Raw genomic sequence first — 22291 nt, 5'->3', positions numbered from 1 at the left:
CACATGATTGGGATTCTTCTTAATGCTCTCCTCTGCTGTCTTTAGCATCCCATGCAACTCACTCAATGTTTTATCCAAACCATTCATCTGAAAGTTTATGATAAAAGGCTCATAGCTCGCCGGGAGCGACTAGAGAATAACATCAGTAGCCAAGTCTTGGTGAAGTTCAGAACTAAGTCTGTCCAAAGTCTCAATGTAACCAATCATTTTGATCACATGAGGACTGACTGGGCTACCTTCTGGCAGCTTGCACGCAAACAAAGACTTTGAGATATTGAACCTCTCAGTCCTGGCTTGGTTCTGAAACATCCCACGCAGCCCCTCAATCATGGTGTGAGCATCCGCATTCTCATACTGCTTCTGCAGATCAGGGGACATGGTGGCGAGCATCAGACAGCTGACATCAAGTGAGTCATTACTGTGCTTCTCATAAGCTCTGTGATCAGCAGCAGTTGCATTGTCAGGGAGATCATCAGGATATGGCTGCTCAAGAACATACTACTTTTTCTCTTGCCTGAGAACAATTCTCGGGTTGCGGTACCAATTAATAAAGTTTGTTCCATTCAACTTTTCTTTCTCAAGAACAGAACGCAAATTGAAAGCGGAATTGTTACTGGCAGACATGATCTACAACATTAAAGTAAAGCAAGATTTCAACACTAAGTTTATGTAAAGACTTTCATTAACTGATTTAACAAAAGACAACCTACTATATCAAAGTCATCTTCCCTCTAATGACATATAGTGGTTCAAGATCCATAATCACTAAAATCCTAGTGAGCTTTAGCATCACGGCTAGAAAAGTAGTGATACAGGTAAGCAACAAATTGCTAATCACATCTCTGAGCGACTCTTGTTTGTTGGGTGGCATCCAAAGCCCCGGCCCCAACCCCATGCCTTAAAGCCCAAAACTGTTTTGATAGCTTTGCTGAATAAACCAATACTATGCTTGTGAACGTCCGACATCCACCCTATACAAAAGTGATAGCTGAGGGTACTCTACTTTGGTAAACCTACCACACAACGATCAAAATTTATAGGTGCAGTTATTGGTAAAGGCATCAAAAACTCAACCTTTTCTGAGGGAAGCTATTCTATCATGATTAAAGCATCCACCATATGTAAAAGCATGAAAGAATAGTATGACAGGAAAATAAACATCACAGGCATATAATCATATTATATTGTGAATAGTATGGCCTCTTGCATCACAATGGGCTCCATCGCCATGGCTCCAAGGTGACCTCCATTGCCATCCGTCCTGTCTTGTGGTGATCATCATCGCCATCATGATTGAAGCCTCTATGAAAAGATACTAAGCTACTACATCTAATAGCTAGTGAAATAATTACATGAGGATTCAAACATCACAAGTCGACACGCAGGTCGTTATACAATAATGGTGCAACCTCAACCCGGTTGTGTTAACTTGCGACACGCAGGCCGCACAAATCATCACATACATCATCACATGACATTGAGGCCATACCATTCACATCACACCCTGCAAAAACAAGTTAGGTGTACGACGTGTTCTACCAAAGTAGCGCTTAGGAAGCCGCTATAGCGAAAAACCTCACGGAATTACACAGATCGCATCTATGGAATCCCTATGAAAATCTCATCAGAGTGATCGCGTCACCTCAAATCCGAGCCATTCATGATTCCTCAATTTTCACTAGGTCAATCACATTGATCGTGCAAACTTTGCACTTGAGAAGACTGCATCTACACATGACCTCGATCTGTTGGTTCAATCTGCTGACTATGCACACAGTTAGTCCCTGATGGTGATTCTAGCCGGTAGGGACATGTCGTATGCATAACAGAGAAATAACATGAACTAATCTTTTGTCACATGCCGCGCAACCAACTCGCTCCAGTTTTAACCCCTTATGACCAATTGATCTAATCAAACCGTGCAAAAGTAATAGATCCAATCTACTACAACAACATATCACCTATGTGCTAATGATCCAGACCAAAAACTACGCAAGATGGCTATGGTACCACTGTAGGTAAACGGGTAGGCTACGCTAGCATCACTACCGCATATACCCAAGATGCTTGCGAGTAGAAGATCATAGATCGTTACCACTAGACGCGCAGCGCAGCGGAAGAAGTCGCGCGTCGATGTAGAGGAAGTAGTCGATCACGTCCCACGAACCGAGCTCCTCGTACTTGATCCCAACAGCCGATCAGCGCAGCAGTCGCAGCAGCGCCTCCACGGAGTCCACACGTACGGGGATGAAACGCCGGGCGTCGGTGTGCTAGCACCGCACGCACGGCAAGGGCGGCGGCCGAGAGAGGGGGCGGCGGCGGCGGCTAAGGAGGTGGTGCGGCTCACAGGGTTGTGTCGCCCCCTAGCCCCTCCCTCATATATATAGGGCGTACTAATGGACTTCTATCTCATAGGCCCATTAGTAACCCTAATCCCTCTTGGATCAACATCCTATTGGGCCTTTAAATCGTATTGTGATGATGGGCTCTTGGGCATATCACCAACACTCTCTTCATAAAAATCTTAACATATCAGTAAATTTAATGCTCATGACACTGCTATGACACTTCCACTGAGACTGGCCTAATACCCACTTTTTCTTTCTCCTTGCCAGCTATTAACGCTCCTTTAACTTGCCGCTAAATGGCTTTCCCTTTAGCCACACGCTATATACTTGGATTAGTCAACAACAAAACCCCGAACCCTGATCTTAACGAAGCCGAGAAGAAGGTTCTCATCTCGAATTGATGGAGGAGGAAGTGTTAGCCAGAAAAAAAAGGGTGCGAGCTCGAGATGGCTAAACAAAAAGATGCTGGGATCAAATATAGCAACCCTACGTTTTTCTCTTAAACTACAACCGGTCTCGATTCCTTGGACGGTGGAGGGAAGCATCGTCACCAACCAATCAAGCTATAGTATCAAAGCTAGCGGTACGACGGCCGGTTGTACGTACTAACGTACGCGTCGTCGAGGCAAGCCGCTGCACGTAAGAATATGGACCGGACGTCGTCGTCGAGGCATGGCGACCCACGGGTCGCTAGTTTCGGTTGGAACTCGCGCGGTTTGTTCCATGGCCTAGCTCGGCGCGCCGCCCAAACCAAATGGCAACGCCGACGCGCGGCGAAGACCGCGGGCGCGCCCGCCTCGCTCCTCCACGTACGGGTGCCGACAGGACCCGATGAACGATTCTTTCTTCCATCCAAAGGAATTCGAGCTTTTCGGTAGTACGTTGGCCTTTTTGCTTTGTTTTGCTGTACGTTCTTTTTTTTTGTTAACCTGATCTGACACCGTGCACTAGCTTGTATACTCTCCCATGCATAGGTATAGTGGTGAGCAAAGAATCAGAGAAAGGGACCACCTTGATGTGCCCTTGTTGACTCTCCCTGCGCCAAAAGTAGAGAGAGAGATTGTTGACTCCTGCATGCATTCTCACTTGTGATGGTGCTCTGGCTAACGGAGTAACGGGTAGGGATGGCAACGGGTATATACCCGTCGGGTAGTGGCCACCCATACCCGTACCCGTTAGGATTAAATTTTACCCGTCGGGTTACCCGTACCCGCATACGGGTAAGAAAATGATTCCATACCCATACCCGCCGGGTAATTTTTACCCGTCGGGTAACCCACACCCGAAATCATACCCGAATATTACATGTAAATATTAGACATTCACATAAAAAATAAATCATTACAAGCTTCATTTCAACAAATTAATGGCTCATATGGGTTAACATGAGTTAGAGAGGGTTCAACAATATATATACTAGGAGGGTTTAATTGGATTTGAGCTAAATTCATAGGTCATATGGGCTAAAATGAGTTAGATACTTAGACTCATTTGTTTTTCCTGCGGGTATTTCTTACCCACGGGTAGGCGGGTATGGGTAGTATAAACCCGCACCCGTACCCGCCATACCCGATGGGTATAGGATTTATTCCAATAATGTACCCACGGGTAGAAAAATCATTCCATACCCGCCTTCTTATCGGGTAAAACCCGTCGGGTACTCGGGTTTCGGGTACCCATTGCCATCCCTAGTAACGGGTGATGCAAGCCCACTAGCTAGCGTCGAAAGGCACCACCCAGCTTATCCGATATGCGCGCTTTATTTTGTGCTTAGTTGCCATGCATGACCAGACCTACGTACTACGGACTGTAGTAGCTACTCCTAGCTAGTAGTGTTGGACGGTGTCCAAAAATAAAAAACCAACGTTGAATAAAATCCCATAGCATTACAATTCGTGATGTTTTTGTTTCTTTGTTCTAGTCATTTTCACGCACGAATTAACAAGCTAAGTATACTCTTCCCATAGTATATGTTGAAGAGGAGTTTTACAAGAAATAGCTAGCTAATACGCACAGCGTTAGTTAATAATAGCATGCTAGTAAACAACTTAATGATCATCTTGTGAGGAGTTTTACAAGAAATGGCCACACATATGCGTCTTTCAATGTTTTAGCTTTTTAGATACTCTTTTTTTTTGCACATCCAGATATACGAAGTAGCATGCTACGACGAATTAATTAGTTCAGCATCTTTCAAATCAGGGAAAATATTAAAATAATTCATTTTCCTTAAAAATTAAAATAATTTGAACTAGGGGCATGGAGTAATATGCAAATATTAATCAAGGGAGTGTGCTTGTCAATGGCACACTATGCATGTATACGTACTAGATTATTAAATCCAGCCTGAAGAGCTACAAATATCCTAGAAGGTTAGAACAAAAACTAACCAACTCGATACCAATAATCACCGCAAAACTCAAGGGATAATATATAAGGGCATGGGGTGACGTCCTGAACAATATATATAGATTTAAGTTGTATAATTGCATTATAATCTGCGGACCTGAATTCATTGCTTCTAGCTCTCATTATGTTTTGGTAGCTGAGTATATATGTTTCTTCGAGCTCGAAAAACCTACATTTTTGTGTGTGTGCGGATCTTTCTCATCTTTGACTGCAGGAAAACATACGACTTGGATATTTGTTTTTTCAGTCGCGCTCAAAGCAGGCAAGAAAAATCCGGCTATTTGATCAGCGAAGAGGCACCGTACAATCATCGTATATTCTGCACACGCTAGTTTCCGAAGGTAGGATGTTCGAGTCCAAAATCTCAAGTCATGGCCGGATTATTAGCATTCTGATTGGCTGTCAGGAATAAACTTGTAGAATAATGTGCCGTACACAGTAATGAAAATTTTAGGCCTTGTTTAGATCTCAAAATTTTATACCAAAAAACGTCACATCAAATATTTGGACACATGCATGGAGTACTAAATAAAATCTATTTGCAAAACTTTTTGCATGGTTGGATTGTAAATTACGAGATGAATCTAATGGACCTACTTAATTCATGGTTTGCAACAGTAATGATACAGTAACTATCCGCTAATTATAAATTAGTCATAGATTAATTAGGCTAATTAGATTTGTATCGCGATTTACAACACATCCGTGCAAAAAGTTTTTTAAATAGACTTTATTTAGTGCTTCGAAATAGTAAGATTCTCTTCCAAAAATTTACGCCAAAAAAATCTAAACACACCCTTAGTCTTTGTTTTAGCTCGATTTATGCACGGCAATAATATAAAACCTTGATGTATCAAACTAAATAAATGGGGTTGTCTCCAGTATAATACATCGACGCAGATGGCACTGTCAGCAGTGGAACTTGTGGCGCATGTGACTAGTATCAGAAATCATATATGTCCCCGGCGAAAAAATAAAAAAGTAGTAACGGGACAGGTTGTGCTCGAGAGCATGTGCCGCGTCGTGGCAACAGTGATGATGCACGGGAGGAAAGGGTGCCAAATCTGGCCAGTTTTCCCGGACGCGGGCGGGACCGCGGGAGCCGGCGTACCGTCGCTACCTGGTGCCACGTAGCAGCGGTACCCGGGGTAGGGTTGGCCCGCCCGGCGCAGCAGGTGGTTGAGCGCCGGCCGGTCCCACCACGTTGCTGCGCGGATACCGCCGACAGGCCCCGGGTAGGCCCGACCCACGTGGCCCGATCCTGGCGTCGCGGGGCCCATCACGACCGTTGCCCGTTGGTAGTTACAGGGCCGGGCTCCCGTGTCCTGTGGACCCAGTCTCTCTCTCTAGCCCGGACGGTCTATCTCTAGCGGCCGGGAGCTCTCTCTCGCTCGCTCGTGTCTGGCTTGATTTTGTTCTTGCCGTAGCTTGCCGGGTCAGCCAAGTAGCCAGTCAGCTGAGTGCTACGATTACAGGTTAGAGGTTAGGCTGGTCGTTTTCGTCTGTTGGGATCTCGTGTGTTCTAGTTTTTTTTGGTACGTGATTATTGGACACCGGGACCACGCATGCATTTGCATGTTGGTTGGAATGGCGTCGACACAAACGACGGTCGAATCTAATGTTTTGGTCGTTTGCTCCGGTTCAGCAGACCTGCACTGTGCGTTCACGAGCCCTTCCGCGTGACAGCATCCTCCACATGTGAGCCTGTTAATATATATGACGTGCCAGTAGGTTCACCAGGAGCTATATGAGTTCAATTCTAAAGCGTAAAAGTTTTAGTTTTGTTCTTAACCAATTTTTTTACGTTGATTCTGTCCAAGAAATTCACCATAAAATATGTCTGTTTGTTTGATATTGTGAACGAGCCTCTAGCTGGATTGGTTATGTGGCTCTATTATTTCTCAGGTCTGAGTCCGAATCCCCATAAGATTGAATTTCAAACTAGGGTTAAAAAATCTCACTGCTTTCTCTTAATGAAATATGGCGCGGTTGTCATACCCTAGTCGAGTTTTTTCTATTTGTTTGATATTATAGATGCTAAATTGCTAATGTAGTTTTCTATAACCTTAGAAAAAATTAACTTTGGATAAAACTAAAATATATTTGCTTTTAGACTGTAGGGGGTGGCAAAGGTGAACACCAGACCGAACAAGTTGTAAAGTTTTGTTTTCTACATTTACCTGCTCATTTTTTTTGTTTTTTTTGAGAAAACAATTATCAAAACATGACGAAAATGATTCTCGTGTTTTTTTTCGATCACTTTCATATTTCATACTTTGTAATTGAGATATCCCGCCGTGTAATTGAGAGGAAGTATGTAGTAGCGCACATGATATTGGAATCTGGACGTCCGTCGGCCATGGCATCTCGCCTTAGCATGGAGCTTGTATACGCGGACGAGGGCAATAGGGCAATGCATGCAGAATTACAGATTTACCATGCCATACGGCATACGCAATGAAGAACGCTCGTATATATGAGCACTGTTATCCAACCAATGGGTACGTCGATCAACGAGAGCTGAACTAATGACTGGACGACAAGGAACATCGTTTTAGAACGACACCACATCACTGGCTGCACGTCCAGTCAGCGTCAGCAAACTGGATACCAAAGTGAGGTCGAATCGACATCCGACCACCCCCCCCTAGCTAGCTACTAGCTATACCGGCCGGCCGGCGGCCACCGTACGTCGTCGTGTCCGCGCCGCGCGAAATATCCGCGCGCGGAGGATATATCGGAGAACGATGCGGCATGGTGCACGGCAACGATCGGCCCGTCCTGCAGATCGAGACCGGGGCGGAGTGGCGGAGCCGGGATTCAATTATAGGGGGGGTCAAGTGATAAGATAAAATGAACACGCTCGTAGTGCGACAATAAACTTTTTTTAGGACAATAGGCTCGTAGGTGGGTGAGATACCGATCCCTTGCCTGCTCGAAAAATAATTTTGGTGCAAACTCTTGTCGTGTGGAGCCAATCTTAAGTGTTGATATTATTAAGTGATGGTCATAGAAAAAGAGGTTAGGAGTGAGGGGCACTACATGGGTGCTATATTCCTAACAAAATAAGGGGACGTTGCGAGATAGGGTCATGGTGGGGCCATGTGTCGAGCGTCGGGTGGCAAGGTCTTGGGGCGTCGACGCGGGAGTAGCGGGCGGCGAAAGTAAACTAGGGTTAAATGTTTGGATATTTAGAAACCAGAGTTAAGTTGACATAAGAATATATTTATTAACTATCCATGATATCTAAAAGGTTAGGTATAAACAAATTATATCAGCTAAAAGACTAAAAATGATAATGATTACTCAAAGATCATACTTTGTGAATTATATAGTTAAAATATATTGACACAAGTAATAAATAAAAATCAATTTTATATGTCTGCACTAGATTAGTGTATTCTTTAATTTTTATATTTATACAATCATCATCATTATATATATATATATATATTATAGTGGACTTACAACAAGCATAGGGGGGGCCATGGCCCCTGCCAGCCCCCCTTGGCTCCGCCGACGGCATAATAATTCCTTGCCGCCTCGCCGTGCGCCCGTGCCAGCGCCACGTCTCTAGTTAGCTCGGCCATCCACGGGCCAGGTGGCGACGTCGTTGTCCACTCGATTCGATCGGGAAAGGCGAGAGGTACGGTGCTCGACGACTCCCACGGTTGTTGATGTGTCGTCGTCGTCCCCGCGGCGACCGTGGTGTGGTGGTCGCGGTCACGCGCGTCACGGCGTAGTCCGGCCGGGCGGCCATGTCGTGACCGGCCGTGGTGCATGGTCGGCGCTAGCGCACACGGCGGCATAGCCGCATGCGTCTACGGCCGGCGACCGGTCGATCGAGCCGGCCGCGCGCGCTGGGACAAGGCAAGGTTCCAACTTCCAAGCGACTCCCGTATCCGGCCGGCCGTGCGTGTGGATGTGGCCCAGCCAGCGACCAATCGCGGGGCGCCGCCGGCCTCCGTCGGCCCATCCCCCATGACCCATGTCACCCCCGCAGGTGTGGACGACGCGTGTGCAAGCCGCGCGCACGCGTGGGCGCCTCCGCTTGGTCCACCTGTCGCCGTCTCTCGATCCGACGATCAGCTGAGCTTCTCCGCATACACGTGGCCATCGACGACCGGACGCCCGCTAAGCTTTTTGGAACGGGAGGTTGATGGAGCGCAAGCTTTTCTCGACAGGTGATTCCAATGACCATCTTCGTAGGCACTGATGATAAAAGAATATATAAACAATGCCGGCAAATGTATCTTTTGCAGACGCGAGCGAGCGGTGGATAAGAAAAAAGTATCGCCTCGTGCGTTAAAAAATGGGTCGTGTGACGGCATGAGGTTTATTTGCGTGCATGTTTTCTTGAAAAGAAACTTTGTTAACTATCAGTCAATGTCTATCCATCTAACCCTGATGCCACTAATAAAAGTCTAAAATTAGGACGACTCTTCAACAGTTCTTTTGTCAGTGAGATGGTACGCGTGGTGAGCTCATTAAGGGTGTCACTGACACTGTCATGTCACCCTAATCCTATGCCCGAAATCACGTCGTCGCACGTGTGAACTTCCCATCGGTCCAGGGATCGGTGTACCACACCAACTAAACCGGACGCCATCACAGATTCAGAGGTACGGACGTACGGTGGTGGCGGTGCAGCTACAACCTCTGCATATGCATGTATTTCCTTCCGAAAGGAACACACCAACCATTGTGGATTTGTGGGGCGATACGATATGATTACGCGGCGCTAACTCTCGCTGATTTGCCGGGATCTGATGCTCCAGGACTCCCGGTTCGTACCTAGCAGTTATCAGCGAGACAGCGACTTCTTCCTCCGAGAGCTCTCCTGTCAGCTTGCCGGGCTTGCATTTGCAGCCTCTGGCGGGGCCTTCCTCATCGGACGGCTGAGAAGCGCCTCCATGCATGGTCCGCTCGCGCGTCCTACCTGTCAGACGAGACGAGAGTACAAGATGTGGTAATGGACCATGACCCTAATGATCTCTTCACAATCTTACTTGACCCTCATTTTTTTAGCTCAAAAAATGAATAAGATTAGAGTCCGATTTTTTTAGGACCCGACCTTTAGATTATGCAAAAAATTATAACTCTCTAAATACGAGACACATTTGGCGCCGGCGCCCGTTTCGGTACCAGTCCTAGATGGCGAGAGACAGGTTTGGTGCACATACCAGACGGTCGGCGCGGTTCACGGGCCGGCGGAGCACGCGCCGTGGCTGGCGACCTATGAAGAGTTTAAACACCCCCGTAAACGTAGAGTGCTGATCCTTATACTCCGTTCAGAATATAACTTAACTCCTAATTATTCTTTGCTCAAACAAATATATACAATATAATGAGTTCAGACCTTTTCAAACCCAATCTTTGAAATTTATAGGCTAAATTTGTAGACCCTTTAGGCCTTTACCACCTCCTTGAGTGCAAGTACCTTAATCATATCCTTATAACATGGCACCTTTATTAGTGCATCTGATAGAATAATCAGCTGATCTTGAGATTAACAAAATCACTGCAAATATCAACCTGTCGACTCGACTAGCACAAAAAAGTGCAATTTTCTCTTAATTTTCGTTTAAAAAAGCATATGTGCGAGAAAAAAAAGAATATGCTTCCTTTGCTGTTGTTATTAGGTCTGTTTGGCCAGGCAGCGATCTCAGCTCTAGGCAATCAAAATCGAACGTCTGGCCTAGACAGCTTTGGCCAGTCTCAAACCAAATACTCGCTGCCTGCCTCGCTGCCGTTGGATGATGGTTCCATGCGACCATGCTCACGGTTTGACGAAAACTATGCGCGTCCAAACTCCGAGGGCGCTCTCGGCCCATTGGCGCCGAACCGGCCGGCCGGTTTGGCGCATGTGGTGATGGCAGGTGCAACTGATACTGATAGCGCGCGCCGTCGAGAGGGAGGGCAGCTTCGTCATTGTACACTGGACTCGAAGTTTAGGCATGTTTTTAGGCGTAGAGATGTGAGACGGTGGGAGGAGAACTGCCACCCAGTACGAGAGATCGAGTATAGGAAACCTCAGGAAACTCTACCACCACCACCACCAGCAGCAGGCCGATGCCGACCTCGGACTGGGAATGGCCGAACGGATAATGCAGCAGCCAGCAGGGCCCCCCACGGCCCCACGCAACCACCTCGACGTGCTCCGCCCAACGGCCCGATCCCGATGGGCGGTCGTTGGAGCCGGCGGTTACGATGCTGTTTCTGGCCCCGACCGCGCGGCGCCGACGAGGCCCGCGGACCCGGTGACGCGCCCGTCCCCGCGGCGGTCGGTCGGCGGGGACGCCGCCGTTGAGGTGCCGTTATCCTCCCACATGGATCCGCCTCCCCCCGTTGGTCCCCCGGCGCCCTGTGCGTGTGCTTGTCCCCTGGACCCCCGGCGCCCGGGCCCTTCCCCTGCGTGCCCGCGAGTCGCGACGTGCCTCGTCGACGTCGTGGCCGATGCGAGGGGTGAATGCGATCTGGTGCTGCCCACCGGCCGCGTCTGGGCCTGGGCGTCTGGCAGGCAGGCATCAATTCATGGGGGCAAGCATGTGATGCGCAACATGGCCGGCCGGCCGGCGCCATGTCTTGCCCGAGGCAGGGCGGCACGACGGAGAAGCAGGCCAGATTGGTGCGTGCCGGACGAAAGCATATTCCCCCTGCGACCGTTGCTCCAGTGTCACCGCTGCATGCATGCACGCAGCACGGGCCGCTGGCATCAGATGATGTGTATATATATGCATGTATGCACGCACATACGCAGTATCGCACGGCGTTGCCTTTCTGCTCGTCGTGCACCGGCGTCGCTGCTTTCGAGCACCGACCGGGCTACTCTGAAGCAAGGTTTACAATTTCGGCGAAATTTCGGTATTTTTTTCGTTTTCGCTAGTTACCGGGAAGTAGAATTTCGGTAAATTTCGGTATCTTAATGTTTTCTCTTCTATGACCGCAGGTGTTGGAATCAAAATACCATCAGGGAGGGAGATAGATGGATATTAGCAGTTTCATGGATCTTTCTTTGTACCGGCAGTCATCAGCAATTCAAGATTGGATGAAGCAATCAAAGTCCAATGGAGACCCAGCATTTGATGAAGACTCAGACTTCACTAACACTCCATTGCCAAGCCAGATGTTCACTGACATAGGCTCTTCTCATGGTCACGATGAAGATGTGGAGATATGGGCCGAAGAAACAATTGGGGACACACATCTGGGAAAAAGGAAGACTAAGATTGGTCCCGAAATGAGAAAAGGGAAGAAACCACGCACTGAGGAGGAGTTAGGTAGCGACGATACCACACCTGAGCCTAGTGGTGGTGAGGACATTGGTGGTGATGATGATGATGATGATTCCAGTAACAGTGAAGGTGATGGCAATGATGGCAACGAAAGTGGTGGTTATCGTATATCTCCTACTATAAGGTTCACTGGGGAGGAGGACTTCACCCATGCAACACAAGATACAGATCATGGAACACCTACTTCACAACGACAAACAACATCGACACGTCGACATGGTCGACAGGCCCCACTTGCATATGATGAAGATAGCTCCAACTCTGTCTTCAGTGGTCAGTACTACAACCCTTACAGTACTTCTCCCCCTGCAGGGGGCTTTCTGTGGCCACCACCAGGGGTGGTGAACCCGCCACTTCCGCAGGCAGTTGCAGCATTGCCTTATTTGGATTATCACGGCTACCTACCATATGGAGCTCCACAGTTGCAATATCACCCACCTACGTACGTGTATTTGCCACCAACAGACGAGCCGTATGAGGGACCACCGGGAGAGAGATTTGAGGACTGAAGAATGCAGGTACTTATCCTATCAACAGAACTTATCTATACGTTTTGCTTCCTCTACTTATTCAATTTATTTCACATAAATATTTAAATGCAGAGAATATGCTACATGGATTATTCTGGACTATGCCTTCGCCTCTGTTGTATCTTTGGATTGTAATAATTCTAATGGATTTTGGATGTATTGTGTTCTATGTGTGGACTTTGGACATGAGTTATGTGTAATAATTCTAATGGACTTTGGATGTATTACGTTGTATGTGTGGACTTTGGACATGAGTTATGTGTTAAATGGTGTATTTGTCATTGTTTTGTGGAGTTATATATATATTATGCATTATAAACTGTCAATATACACATAATCAGGGGGAATTTTGCCAAAATTTTTAATTTTTTCATATATACACATCATTTTCTGTTAATTTGCATCATTTTACGGTGACAAAACCGAAATTTCGGTCAAAATCACCGAAATTTCGGTCAACAAAACCGAAATTTCGGTCGGAATGCAACGAAATTTCGTTTTTCGAATTCAAAATCACTTTTCGGTCGAAATTTAGCGAAATTTTACTCGAAATTCCGTTCCCGCCGGATGGCGGGATTCGGTGCAAAAACGAAAAGGAGAACCCTGCTCTGAAGCAATGGCGAAATCTTCTTCCGCGACCCTGACGACGGCAGGCAAGCTGTCGCGAAACAAGGGAGCAGTAGTGGTGGTGGAGCTGGTCCCGTGCCTGCGCCGCACCCGCTCGACAGCGCGATCCCGGGCGATGGTGATCGCTGGAGCGCCGACGCCTTCTCTGTCGGCCGCCATGGACCTCGCGGTCGTGCTGGTCGTGCGTGTGGCCGTGCGGGAAAGTAGGAACTCCCATCCAACGTCAAGCCGAGCACGTCACACGGTCACAGATTTCGTTCACCGTTGGATGATGCCCTCTTAGGATTTAGGAACAACAACAACGCTATTGGGTTTATATATTTTTTTTCTAAATGGGCCCATTTTGGTTTCTTCTTCAGCCTGGTCCAATCCCAGCCCGTTAAGGCTCGTTTGAACAGAAGCATGCCTCAGAAAAAAAAAGGAACAGCAGCATTAGAACGATGGGCCTGAATCCACACAGAAATCTGCACAAATCTACTGGGCCTTTCCCGATCAACCGGCCTCGTGGAATCTCTAAGTGACGAAACCTGCGGACGATTCTTGAGCGGGCATTGGGCCACGTCGCTCCCAAATTCTTAACCGTCAGGTCTTATATCTATGGTTAAAACTGAAACCCTCGGCCATCTTCTGGATGCTTCGTCCACACGACTTTTTCTTGCCTCGCGGCCGCCGGCACGACCGTTCTTCTCCCTCGCCGCAATTGAGAGCATCCAAGGGCAGGGCCTTCTTCCGTCAGCGTCGGCGTCACCTCGCGGCCACCAGACACCAGCACGTACGCTCCTTCCATCGGAAGGGGAGATGGCGGCGGCCGAGTGCTGAGGCTGCATGTCGACTTCAGTCAGCCCTCGAGATGGTGTGGCGGCCGCATGTTACCCCGGCGACCAGCAGAAGATGAGATTGCAAAAAATAGCTGCCTACTGCTCAAGATCGAAAAAAACCAATCAAATCCATTCTCTTCGCAGCTCCAATTTCTACTCCACGAAGATGGCTGGTGGTGCTGTGATTACTTGGCATCGAGGAGCTAGCTCATGTTAACGCAGGCGAACGCACGCGGCGGTCGCTACAGACGTAGCAGCCTACGAGTATATGCTGCCCGGCAGCCGGCAGCCGTGGGCCTGCGTGCCCATTGAGGAATCACACCGATGAACATTCAGATTCAATTCCAGAATGTGCAGATGCGTGCAGGTGCTTCCTTCAGTAGAGAAGCAGCTTGTTTGATTCGCTGGATTCGAGATTAAAGCATATTGTTTTGCGCGACAGGTCAGTAAGCAAATGCTGACTGATCCCTTTGATTGAGCTGTGCAAATCTGCACACACTTGATTGCTACACTCAAATTGGCTCAGTTATTTCCTTGATCCTGTATAAAGTTTTTTCTTTTATCATTTGGTATATATACTGTATCCGCAGCTATGTGGATATTATCTTTTAGTAGTTTCCCGAAAGTTAGTCCATGTCCTCCATCCCCTTGCCCTGCAACATAACAGTGAGATATGATCGATTAATCATTTCTTTATTTCTTTTAGCTTATTTCAAATGGATGCCAGTGTATCTACTTATACCATGCATAAGGCACTTTTGTGTCCATGGAGTTTGGGAACTTCCACACATTATGTTCTTGCATACACACCAGGATGGCTAAAATCTCTGAAGCAATAGGTCCAATGTTTGTAGGAGCACATATGCATGGGACATATCTCATAACTATATAAGTCATTTGTTGGGCAATAGTCTAATGCTACTAGGTCATGTTAAAAGGCGCGGCAACGCCGCGGCCCTATTTCTAGTCTGAAGTCTGAACAAGCGGAAAACTCTGCAGTTAGCGCTGCCTGATCTGATACATCGGTCCTGCCTCCTACGTTGCAAATTCGCACCAGCTCCGACAAGGCGACGACCTGCCTCCACGACGCGAGCTACCTCGTCGCGAGCATGGAGTCCGCGCAGCTGTTCCCGCCGCCGGACGGCCGTCGACACGCGCAGCCCGCCAGGCGCCAGCGTGTGTGCGCCGTGACCAGGCCCGCCTTAGTCTTGGCCGCGCTGCCGCCGTCTTGCACGGGCCCGACGAACTCAGGTGCTGCTGCGTCGCGCGGTGGCCTCATCGCCAGCACCGGAGCGCTGCCGCATCCCGGGAACCCTTGGTCGCCGTTTAGCAGCGGCGCGCCGACTCGCCTCGCCGGATGGAACCCCAACCCGAGAGGAGAGGAGACGGCCGCGGCAGGCGCTCGAAACCTCGCCGGACGGATTTCGAGAGCTCCGTCAAGGTTTTTGGGGTCCTCAACGGCCGGCGGGCGCTCGCCGACGAGCCCGAGCGACGCCGCGCCGCGCTCCCGCGCCCACCTGACGAGGAGGACCAAGCCGCTGACCAAAGTCTACGCTCGATCTAGACTGCTCGTGCTTGATCTAACGGACGGAAGGGCCCCAGGGGTGGACGGTGTTTCAAATACCGTCCACCCCGGACGTTGTTTCGCTCGCCGTCCACCCCTGGTCGTCGCGCCGGAGCTCCGGAGCGCCCCCAGGACCGCCGCCCCCTTCCGTCCAGCCGTCCAGGTCCCCTCCTTCCGTGACCGCTTGACGACACCAGCTCGGATCGCACCGGCGGCCATGGCCACGGGCAGCAAGCAAGGAGCGAGGGACGGAGTTCATGCCGGCCTTCAGCAGCGGCGCCCGCGGCAGGCGCGTGGCGGCGACCTCCACTGCTCGATAACGATGATGAGCCGGCAAGGTCTCCAGGGTGGGTCGTCGACGGCTGGCGGGGCCCGAGCAACGCCGCGTCGAGCTCCCGCGCTTGCTTGACGAGGGACGGGGACAAACCGAGTCGCTGACCAAAGTTCACGCCACATCTGGGTCGTCCGTGTTCGATCTAACAGATGGCAGCGACCCCAGGGGCGGACGGTAATTGAAATACCGTCCACCCCTGGTTGGTTTTCCTCCGCCGTCCACCCTGATCACGTCCGCCTTCGCTGCACGCCGGAGCTAGGGCTGCCATTGCGCCGCCGGCGATCTTGCCGGCCGTGCGATGATGCCGACGTCGTCCGCGGTACGGTGACGCGGGAGCAGGACGACGGCGCGGACGTCGTCGCGCCGACGCAGCCTGGAGAAGCTCGACGATCTGCTGAGCCAGATCCTGCCCCGCCGCACATCCACACCCTCCCTCCTTCGCCGCCGCCGCCGCAGCCTGCTCGGTAAGAAGAAGGGCAAGTTTCATGGAACCCCCTCTGTCAATTGCTAGCTTGGTTCCCTCCTTGTCCTCATCACCTGTTTTCGATTCGTTCTTCCTGTTGGATAAGATTGGTTTGCACACTGGTAACCTAAATGCAGATGGAGTAAGATTGCAGCGCAGTTCACAAAATTTGACTTGATTCTATAAGTATGTGTGCTGCTGGGTGCAGGGCTCCTGAGAGAAAAGACCCGCATGATCTTTGGGCCAATCCAAAAGTTCAGCTTGTGCAGGCCAAGAGGTTTGCGACTGGTGTCTTGGAGCATTATAACAGAAACAAGAAGGTGTGTGCTATACAATTTATTCACTTGATCGAGGCACAAGAAAAGAGAATGTTATCTATGTTGGATTGGTGATTTGCATTGGTACGACCTTTGTTAATTTCTTGTGCCCAGGTCAAATTTGAGCTCCTGGATGCCAAGCCTGTGATCAACATACCCGAGCCACGATGCTGTTAGCCTGTTACACACACATCAACTTCACCGCAAGGTTCAGCAAGGAGGATTCGCAGGAACAGCTTTTCTTCGCTGAGATTTACCACTGTGGCAAAAGGAGGGCTCCGAGTGGCTTCATCGTCACTTGCTGTGAGCCATTGGGCTCTGATTCTGCAGGTGATCAGTTCTCTTATCAGTTGAATATATTGACAGTTTCTCTGTAGAAGAATGTATACAGGTATAGAAGTACTACTAAATTTAAAATGAACATGGATGAACATGGGTTTCAGCGGTTAGTGTGTTCGCATCTTTTAGATGGATTGTTTATGATTCCAGTAATAGGTTTTGGAGGCTGGCTACTCTAGGTCTTATTGTAGGTGATCTTGAGAAAACAGGATATTTAATTGACAATGTTGTTTTGCTGAATTATTGGAAATCTTTTCTTTGACTGCTATTAGGAGGCCTTCATATCTTTTTTTTTTGGGTGGGGGCTGACAATGACATCAATGCAGTCATACCTACAGTTGCATGTGTTGTTTTTGAGGAATGCGTCGCTTTGTACGAACTTACTCGTCATTCTTTTTTTTTCTCGTGTTAGAAGAATGGAATAAGCTGGTCCGTTACTGGCTTGATCTGTCATGAACTCAGTAAAGCCTCCTTTTCTGTTGAGTAATCATTGAGACTAATGCATCGTGTGCTATAGTATCCCCTGAGTCATTTTTCTGAAGCTGCTTCTGTTTGTTTGCTGCAGCGGGACAGAAGTTTTGCAAGCCTGATGGTAGCTCGGTGGTGAGCAACAATGCTGATTTTACTTACTGCTTCGCCTGCACCGAGAGGATGTTGCATCCGAGGGGCGAAAACTATGTCGCTGGCCACTGCAGCATCCCGCGTGTTTACGACTATGTGCGTTAGCAGTGCAGTGAAGAAGCATGTGGAACTCTGTGTACTTGTGCCATTTTTGCACTTGCTGCTGGAGACTACTGACGGAGTTACCAGATCCGGGGCTTAACCTCACCTTTGCACTCTTCAAAGTGCTCGGTTGGTGATTGCCCATTATTCTGGATGTTCTTGGTTTTCTGAAATCAATTATCTGAATGAAATAATTGATTTCGCTGTAGTTGTCTGAACACTAGCAAACCCTACAATGACTGTAGGGGAAAAATAAACACATTTGTCACAATTCCAATTCTCTCATTTGAGGAGGGCATTCTGAGCTAAACATCGTCGCACTATTCAATTAGCTTGCCCATTAACCTACTTGGTCAGGTCCCTTTTGCAATCATCAGGTCCTCATTTAAGTGTCCTTGTCTGAACCTTAACATACTGTACAATGACTGTCTGTAGGAATAACGATGTATTTGATGCAACTCGCCAAGCTCTATCTTAGGGATATTTGTTTCAAAAAATGTTTCATAAAGATATTGAACATCATCGCAAATTCATATCTTGCGTAGTCACATATGTAGTACATGGCCAGGTCTTGTGCGATCAGAGTGTAGCATTCTACAGTTCCACAAGGCTGAAGACGCTTTACTCTGAAAAGAGCAGCCACCTGCCCTTCTGATGCATGCTTATACAAATTAAAAAAAAAAACAAAAGATTCAAAATTTCCAAGCTCGCATAGTCGCATTGTTGCTTTGGAGTAACAGATCAAACACTAGCAAAGACTGGAAATTTGGTAAAGCTGCTGCTATTGTTCAATTCTATCTTCCAGCACACTAACAAAGATTGCTCGGTTATTTTTTGATCTGTACCGGGTTGTGCCATATTGTTGCTTTCCCAATCTGTCCTGCTCACATGCTATTGAATGATATCACTTTGGGATGAAAAAGGGCCCAATCTCTTGGATGATACTCCAAATAACAGTCTAACACTTGGCCTAGCTCTGCATATGGTACAAGCAATACTTTGCACACACAAGTAGTACTGAATACTCTTTGCTGTCGACCTGAATTTCATTTGGTGAGTGTCGGTCACAAAAAGAGAAAAAGGTTGTGTGTTCTCTGCATTGTTATGGTTTCCACCTGGCACCAACATGTAAAGCCCCCCAGTTCTTGCAGACGTGTACAACTGACATTGCCTTTTCTCTTGAGTTCTTCTCTCTTTCCAATTTGCCATGTTTTCCTTAGTCCAATACAAAGGAATCCATTGGACAAATGGTCATGAGAATTGGCGTCCCAGTTTGTGTAAGCTAGTCCCAAACAGAAACAAAAGGCGGAGGAAACATGTCCCCCCTCCATCCTCGCCACCAACCCCCCGAAACGCGGCTCCAGATCCGGCGGCCGGTGGCGTCCTCCCCGCGCGACCACCCATCACAACCAACGGCGCTGATCTCCTCCGCCATCTCCGTCCATCTCCGTTTCCATCGCCAGGAGGTAAACCGCTGCCGCAGCAGCTTTTCCCCTCTCTTCCCTTCTCTTCCCACCCCACTCCCTCGTGGACGCCCTTCGGGTTTCGATCTCATCTCACGGGCGCCGCCATGGCGGCCAGGGTTCCGGCATGTCGGAAGCCGAGAGCGCACCGGAGACCGGCGGCGGCAGCTACGGAGGGAAGGAGCAGGATCGGTACCTGCCGATCGCCAACATTGGCCGCATCATGCGCCGCGCGGTGCCGGACAACGGCAAGATCGCCAAGGACGCCAAGGAGTCTGTCCAGGAGTGCGTCTCCGAGTTCATCAGCTTCATCACCAGCGAGTGAGTTGCCCCCCGCGGCTTCGATCCGATCCGGTTCCAACTGTCTCCGATGCTTACAGATGCGAACTTGCGAATCACTACCTCTGATCGCGTCCTCTGTGATTTCTGCAGAGCGAGTGACAAGTGCATGAAGGAGAAGCGCAAGACCATCAATGGCGATGACCTGATCTGGTCCCTGGGGACGCTCGGCTTCGAGGAATACGTCGAGCCCCTCAAGCACTACCTCAAGCTCTACCGGGAGGTACCGATCGAATCTCCCTCGTTGTCTCTCAGGGCTGTTTACTATTATTGAATTCGTTATGAGTGGAACTGCTACCCTGTTACGGGTGCAACACGTGACTTTCTGATTGCAAGGGCGATGTTGATGTCTGCTGGGAATTGCTTGTGTCTTGTTAATTTCCTGCAAAAGGATGTTGTTATTTGTGTACTGGTCAAGGGTTGACTCTAGTGTGCGTGCTTTTCTTACACCCGGGATCACATGTGTTGGCTGCATTTGTCGATGAATTAACTAGGATTTTACACTAGCGGATGTGGAAAAAACTTTCCTGGATTTCTAGGTCTAAAGCATGCCTTTGGGGTCAACGGTCTACTATGTCTTTATTAATAATGATGTCAGAAAATATGGGCTTACATAAATAAAGAAGCCCTTAGCATCTGGATGCCTGATAATTGTGAAATTGATAGATCAGCAATTAGGCTGCTGAACAAATGGACTTATTAGTTTCATTGTGGCTAAACCATAAATCTTCTGGACTTTTGTGAAGCTATTAAATTATGTGTGCACTAGTTTGTTTATCTACTCATTGGGTCAAGCAAGTACGTTCCTTGAAAAATAAGCATCCCTGGATTTCAAGATCTAAATCCTTTAGAGTGTACGCTGTCTATTGACAATGAGATGAGAAATACGAGCTTGCTCAATTAAAAACAGTCCTTATTTCCAACTGAAAGCATCTAGATTCATGTTTATTGCGAAGTTGGCAGGATTGAGGTTAAACTTTTTAACAAATGGATTACTCAGTTTCACCTTGTCTAAACTATGTATCTTGTGATTCCCGGTTTAATCTGAATACCTGATGTGTGCTTTAGTTCATTTCTTTGTCCTGCATGGCACTCTGTACTTGTAATTTCCTATTAAAAATTTAAGTTGTTTGTATTATTATTTTTCTCCTATATGCTGATGGTTTATTTTTGCTTTCTTTTTTTTTGCCATGGACAACAAACGTTGACTATTGATGATCCTTGATGACATTGAAGACGGAGGTAATCTTCGCAGTTGCTTATCTTTTGGAATGTTCATGATTTATTGTCTTTTGGCATGACAATTGACTGAACTATCTATTCCTCTTCCAACATCTTTAGGGTGACACAAAGGGTTCGAAATCTTCTGATCATACAGGAAAGAAAGAGATTGTACTCATTGGTGAACCTGGATCATCGGTAATGCTTACTTCCTTGAGCATAAATAATCTGCTTTCAAACATGGTACTTCACATCGTTTCTGTCACATATACAATATATTTTATCGATGCATAGAATAGTATTTCGTGCCCTATAAACAGGCTACCCCTCATGTCTTGCATGTTGCAGCTCGCCTGCTATGGCTCAAAAGCTGGCATGAAATATCCATATAATTTCCATGGCAAAGTTTTTGGACTCACATAAGCATTCAATTTTCGCCATAGCAAATCAACATACATCTCTATTTTGATAATTCTTGTCTTAAGGCTAGACAGTATCCGGTACAGCAGAAGGATGAAAATTTTCATTGTTTAGAAACTTGGATGTAGCTCCAATTCCCGATCAGTAGCAAATGTTACCACTAATTTGGGCTAACCAACAGTTTGCTAAACAATATTTGGTAGCAAAGTAATCCAGTGTGAGCTTGAATTTCGTAACTGATACTTATCAATCTGCATATTTGAGTAATCTTTTGGTAGACTAGCATTTGATGATGCATATCAGTTGGTAAACATTTTATGACTGATTCTGAGCATAATCATTCACTGCATTTTTATGCATTTATGCGTGGCCTTGCCAAAATGATGCAGAATTTGTTTTGACTGAGGTTTATTTCTTGACAGTTGGACGGCGTGTAGGATGGAGGGTGATAGTTAGTGACTCGTCACCGGAGAGTTATTTGGTCGAGCATGTGTCATAGTTGCTAGATGGCACCCAGGATGGTGCTCACCATCGCTGACTGCCCTCTGTGAGGATGGCGCTTCGAAGCCTGTTATTTTTGGATGTCCGGTCCTTATAGAATTATCTTTGTTAGTTGGGATGTACAAACTTTCCTTCCTAGATCATAGACTCATAGTTCAGTCGTAGCGTGCTCTATGAAATGATGAATCTGTCCAGTGATGTTGACCGTTTGACACTGCACTGCATGAACGAAATCGGAGATAACTTGCAGATACCTCTGTTCCTTGCTCCTTTCGATCTTTAACCGTATGGGGTGCACTCAGCGTAAATGTAATCGTAGAGTCCAGGTATCGCAGGGTGTATCGGACTTGCATCCTCTATTATTTGACGCTGAGAAGGTACATACAATGGGTAGAGGGATAAACAGGCGTTCTACCCTGGCTACAGGCTGCAGCCAAGAGAGTCATCCATTATCTGTGCTATGTGTTAAGAGACTGCATCTTACGGCGGGTAATAGGTGCAGTAACTAGATTAAAGTTTTCTGAGGGATCTAAGGGTGAACTTGAACGGGTCCAAATTAAGCCGCGGTTATGTACTGTGT

At 47.7% G+C, this 22291-nt stretch overlaps 2 protein-coding genes and 1 long non-coding RNA gene across 4 annotated transcripts; all 3 read left to right on the top strand.

Moving 5' to 3' along the window:
- The first annotated feature begins 11723 nt into the window (after window positions 1-11723).
- LOC120667376 lies at window positions 11724-12806 on the top strand. The gene is made up of 2 exons (XM_039947463.1): window positions 11724-12570; window positions 12655-12806. The coding sequence occupies exon 1, from the start codon at window positions 11743-11745 to the stop codon at window positions 12559-12561; it is 819 nt and encodes a 272-aa protein (XP_039803397.1). The 5' UTR covers window positions 11724-11742; the 3' UTR covers window positions 12562-12570; window positions 12655-12806.
- Window positions 12807-16611: 3805 nt separating this feature from the next.
- LOC120663574 lies at window positions 16612-18044 on the top strand. Its single transcript, XR_005670539.1, has 2 exons — window positions 16612-17035; window positions 17610-18044. It is a non-coding gene; the product is annotated as an uncharacterized LOC120663574 (long non-coding RNA).
- Window positions 18045-19044: 1000 nt separating this feature from the next.
- Window positions 19045-21964, top strand: LOC120664569 (nuclear transcription factor Y subunit B-4-like). Of its 2 annotated transcripts, XM_039943833.1 has the most exons (6): window positions 19045-19233; window positions 19349-19551; window positions 19663-19792; window positions 20806-20811; window positions 20911-20988; window positions 21633-21964. In XM_039943833.1, exons 1-6 carry the CDS (start codon window positions 19084-19086, stop codon window positions 21645-21647), a joined length of 582 nt encoding a protein of 193 aa, XP_039799767.1. In that variant the 5' UTR covers window positions 19045-19083; the 3' UTR covers window positions 21648-21964. The 2 variants fall into 2 exon arrangements, with proteins under 2 accessions (XP_039799767.1, XP_039799768.1); XM_039943834.1 differs by lacking the exon at window positions 19045-19233 and having other exon boundaries at window positions 19253-19551.
- The last annotated feature ends 327 nt before the right edge of the window (window positions 21965-22291 follow it).

Source organism: Panicum virgatum, chromosome 3N, assembly GCF_016808335.1.
Source record: "Panicum virgatum strain AP13 chromosome 3N, P.virgatum_v5, whole genome shotgun sequence".
In the NCBI taxonomy this organism is placed as follows: Eukaryota; Viridiplantae; Streptophyta; class Magnoliopsida; order Poales; family Poaceae; genus Panicum; species Panicum virgatum.
The sequence above is the reverse complement of the archived record's forward strand: the minus strand, read 5'-3'. Positions and strand labels throughout refer to the sequence as shown.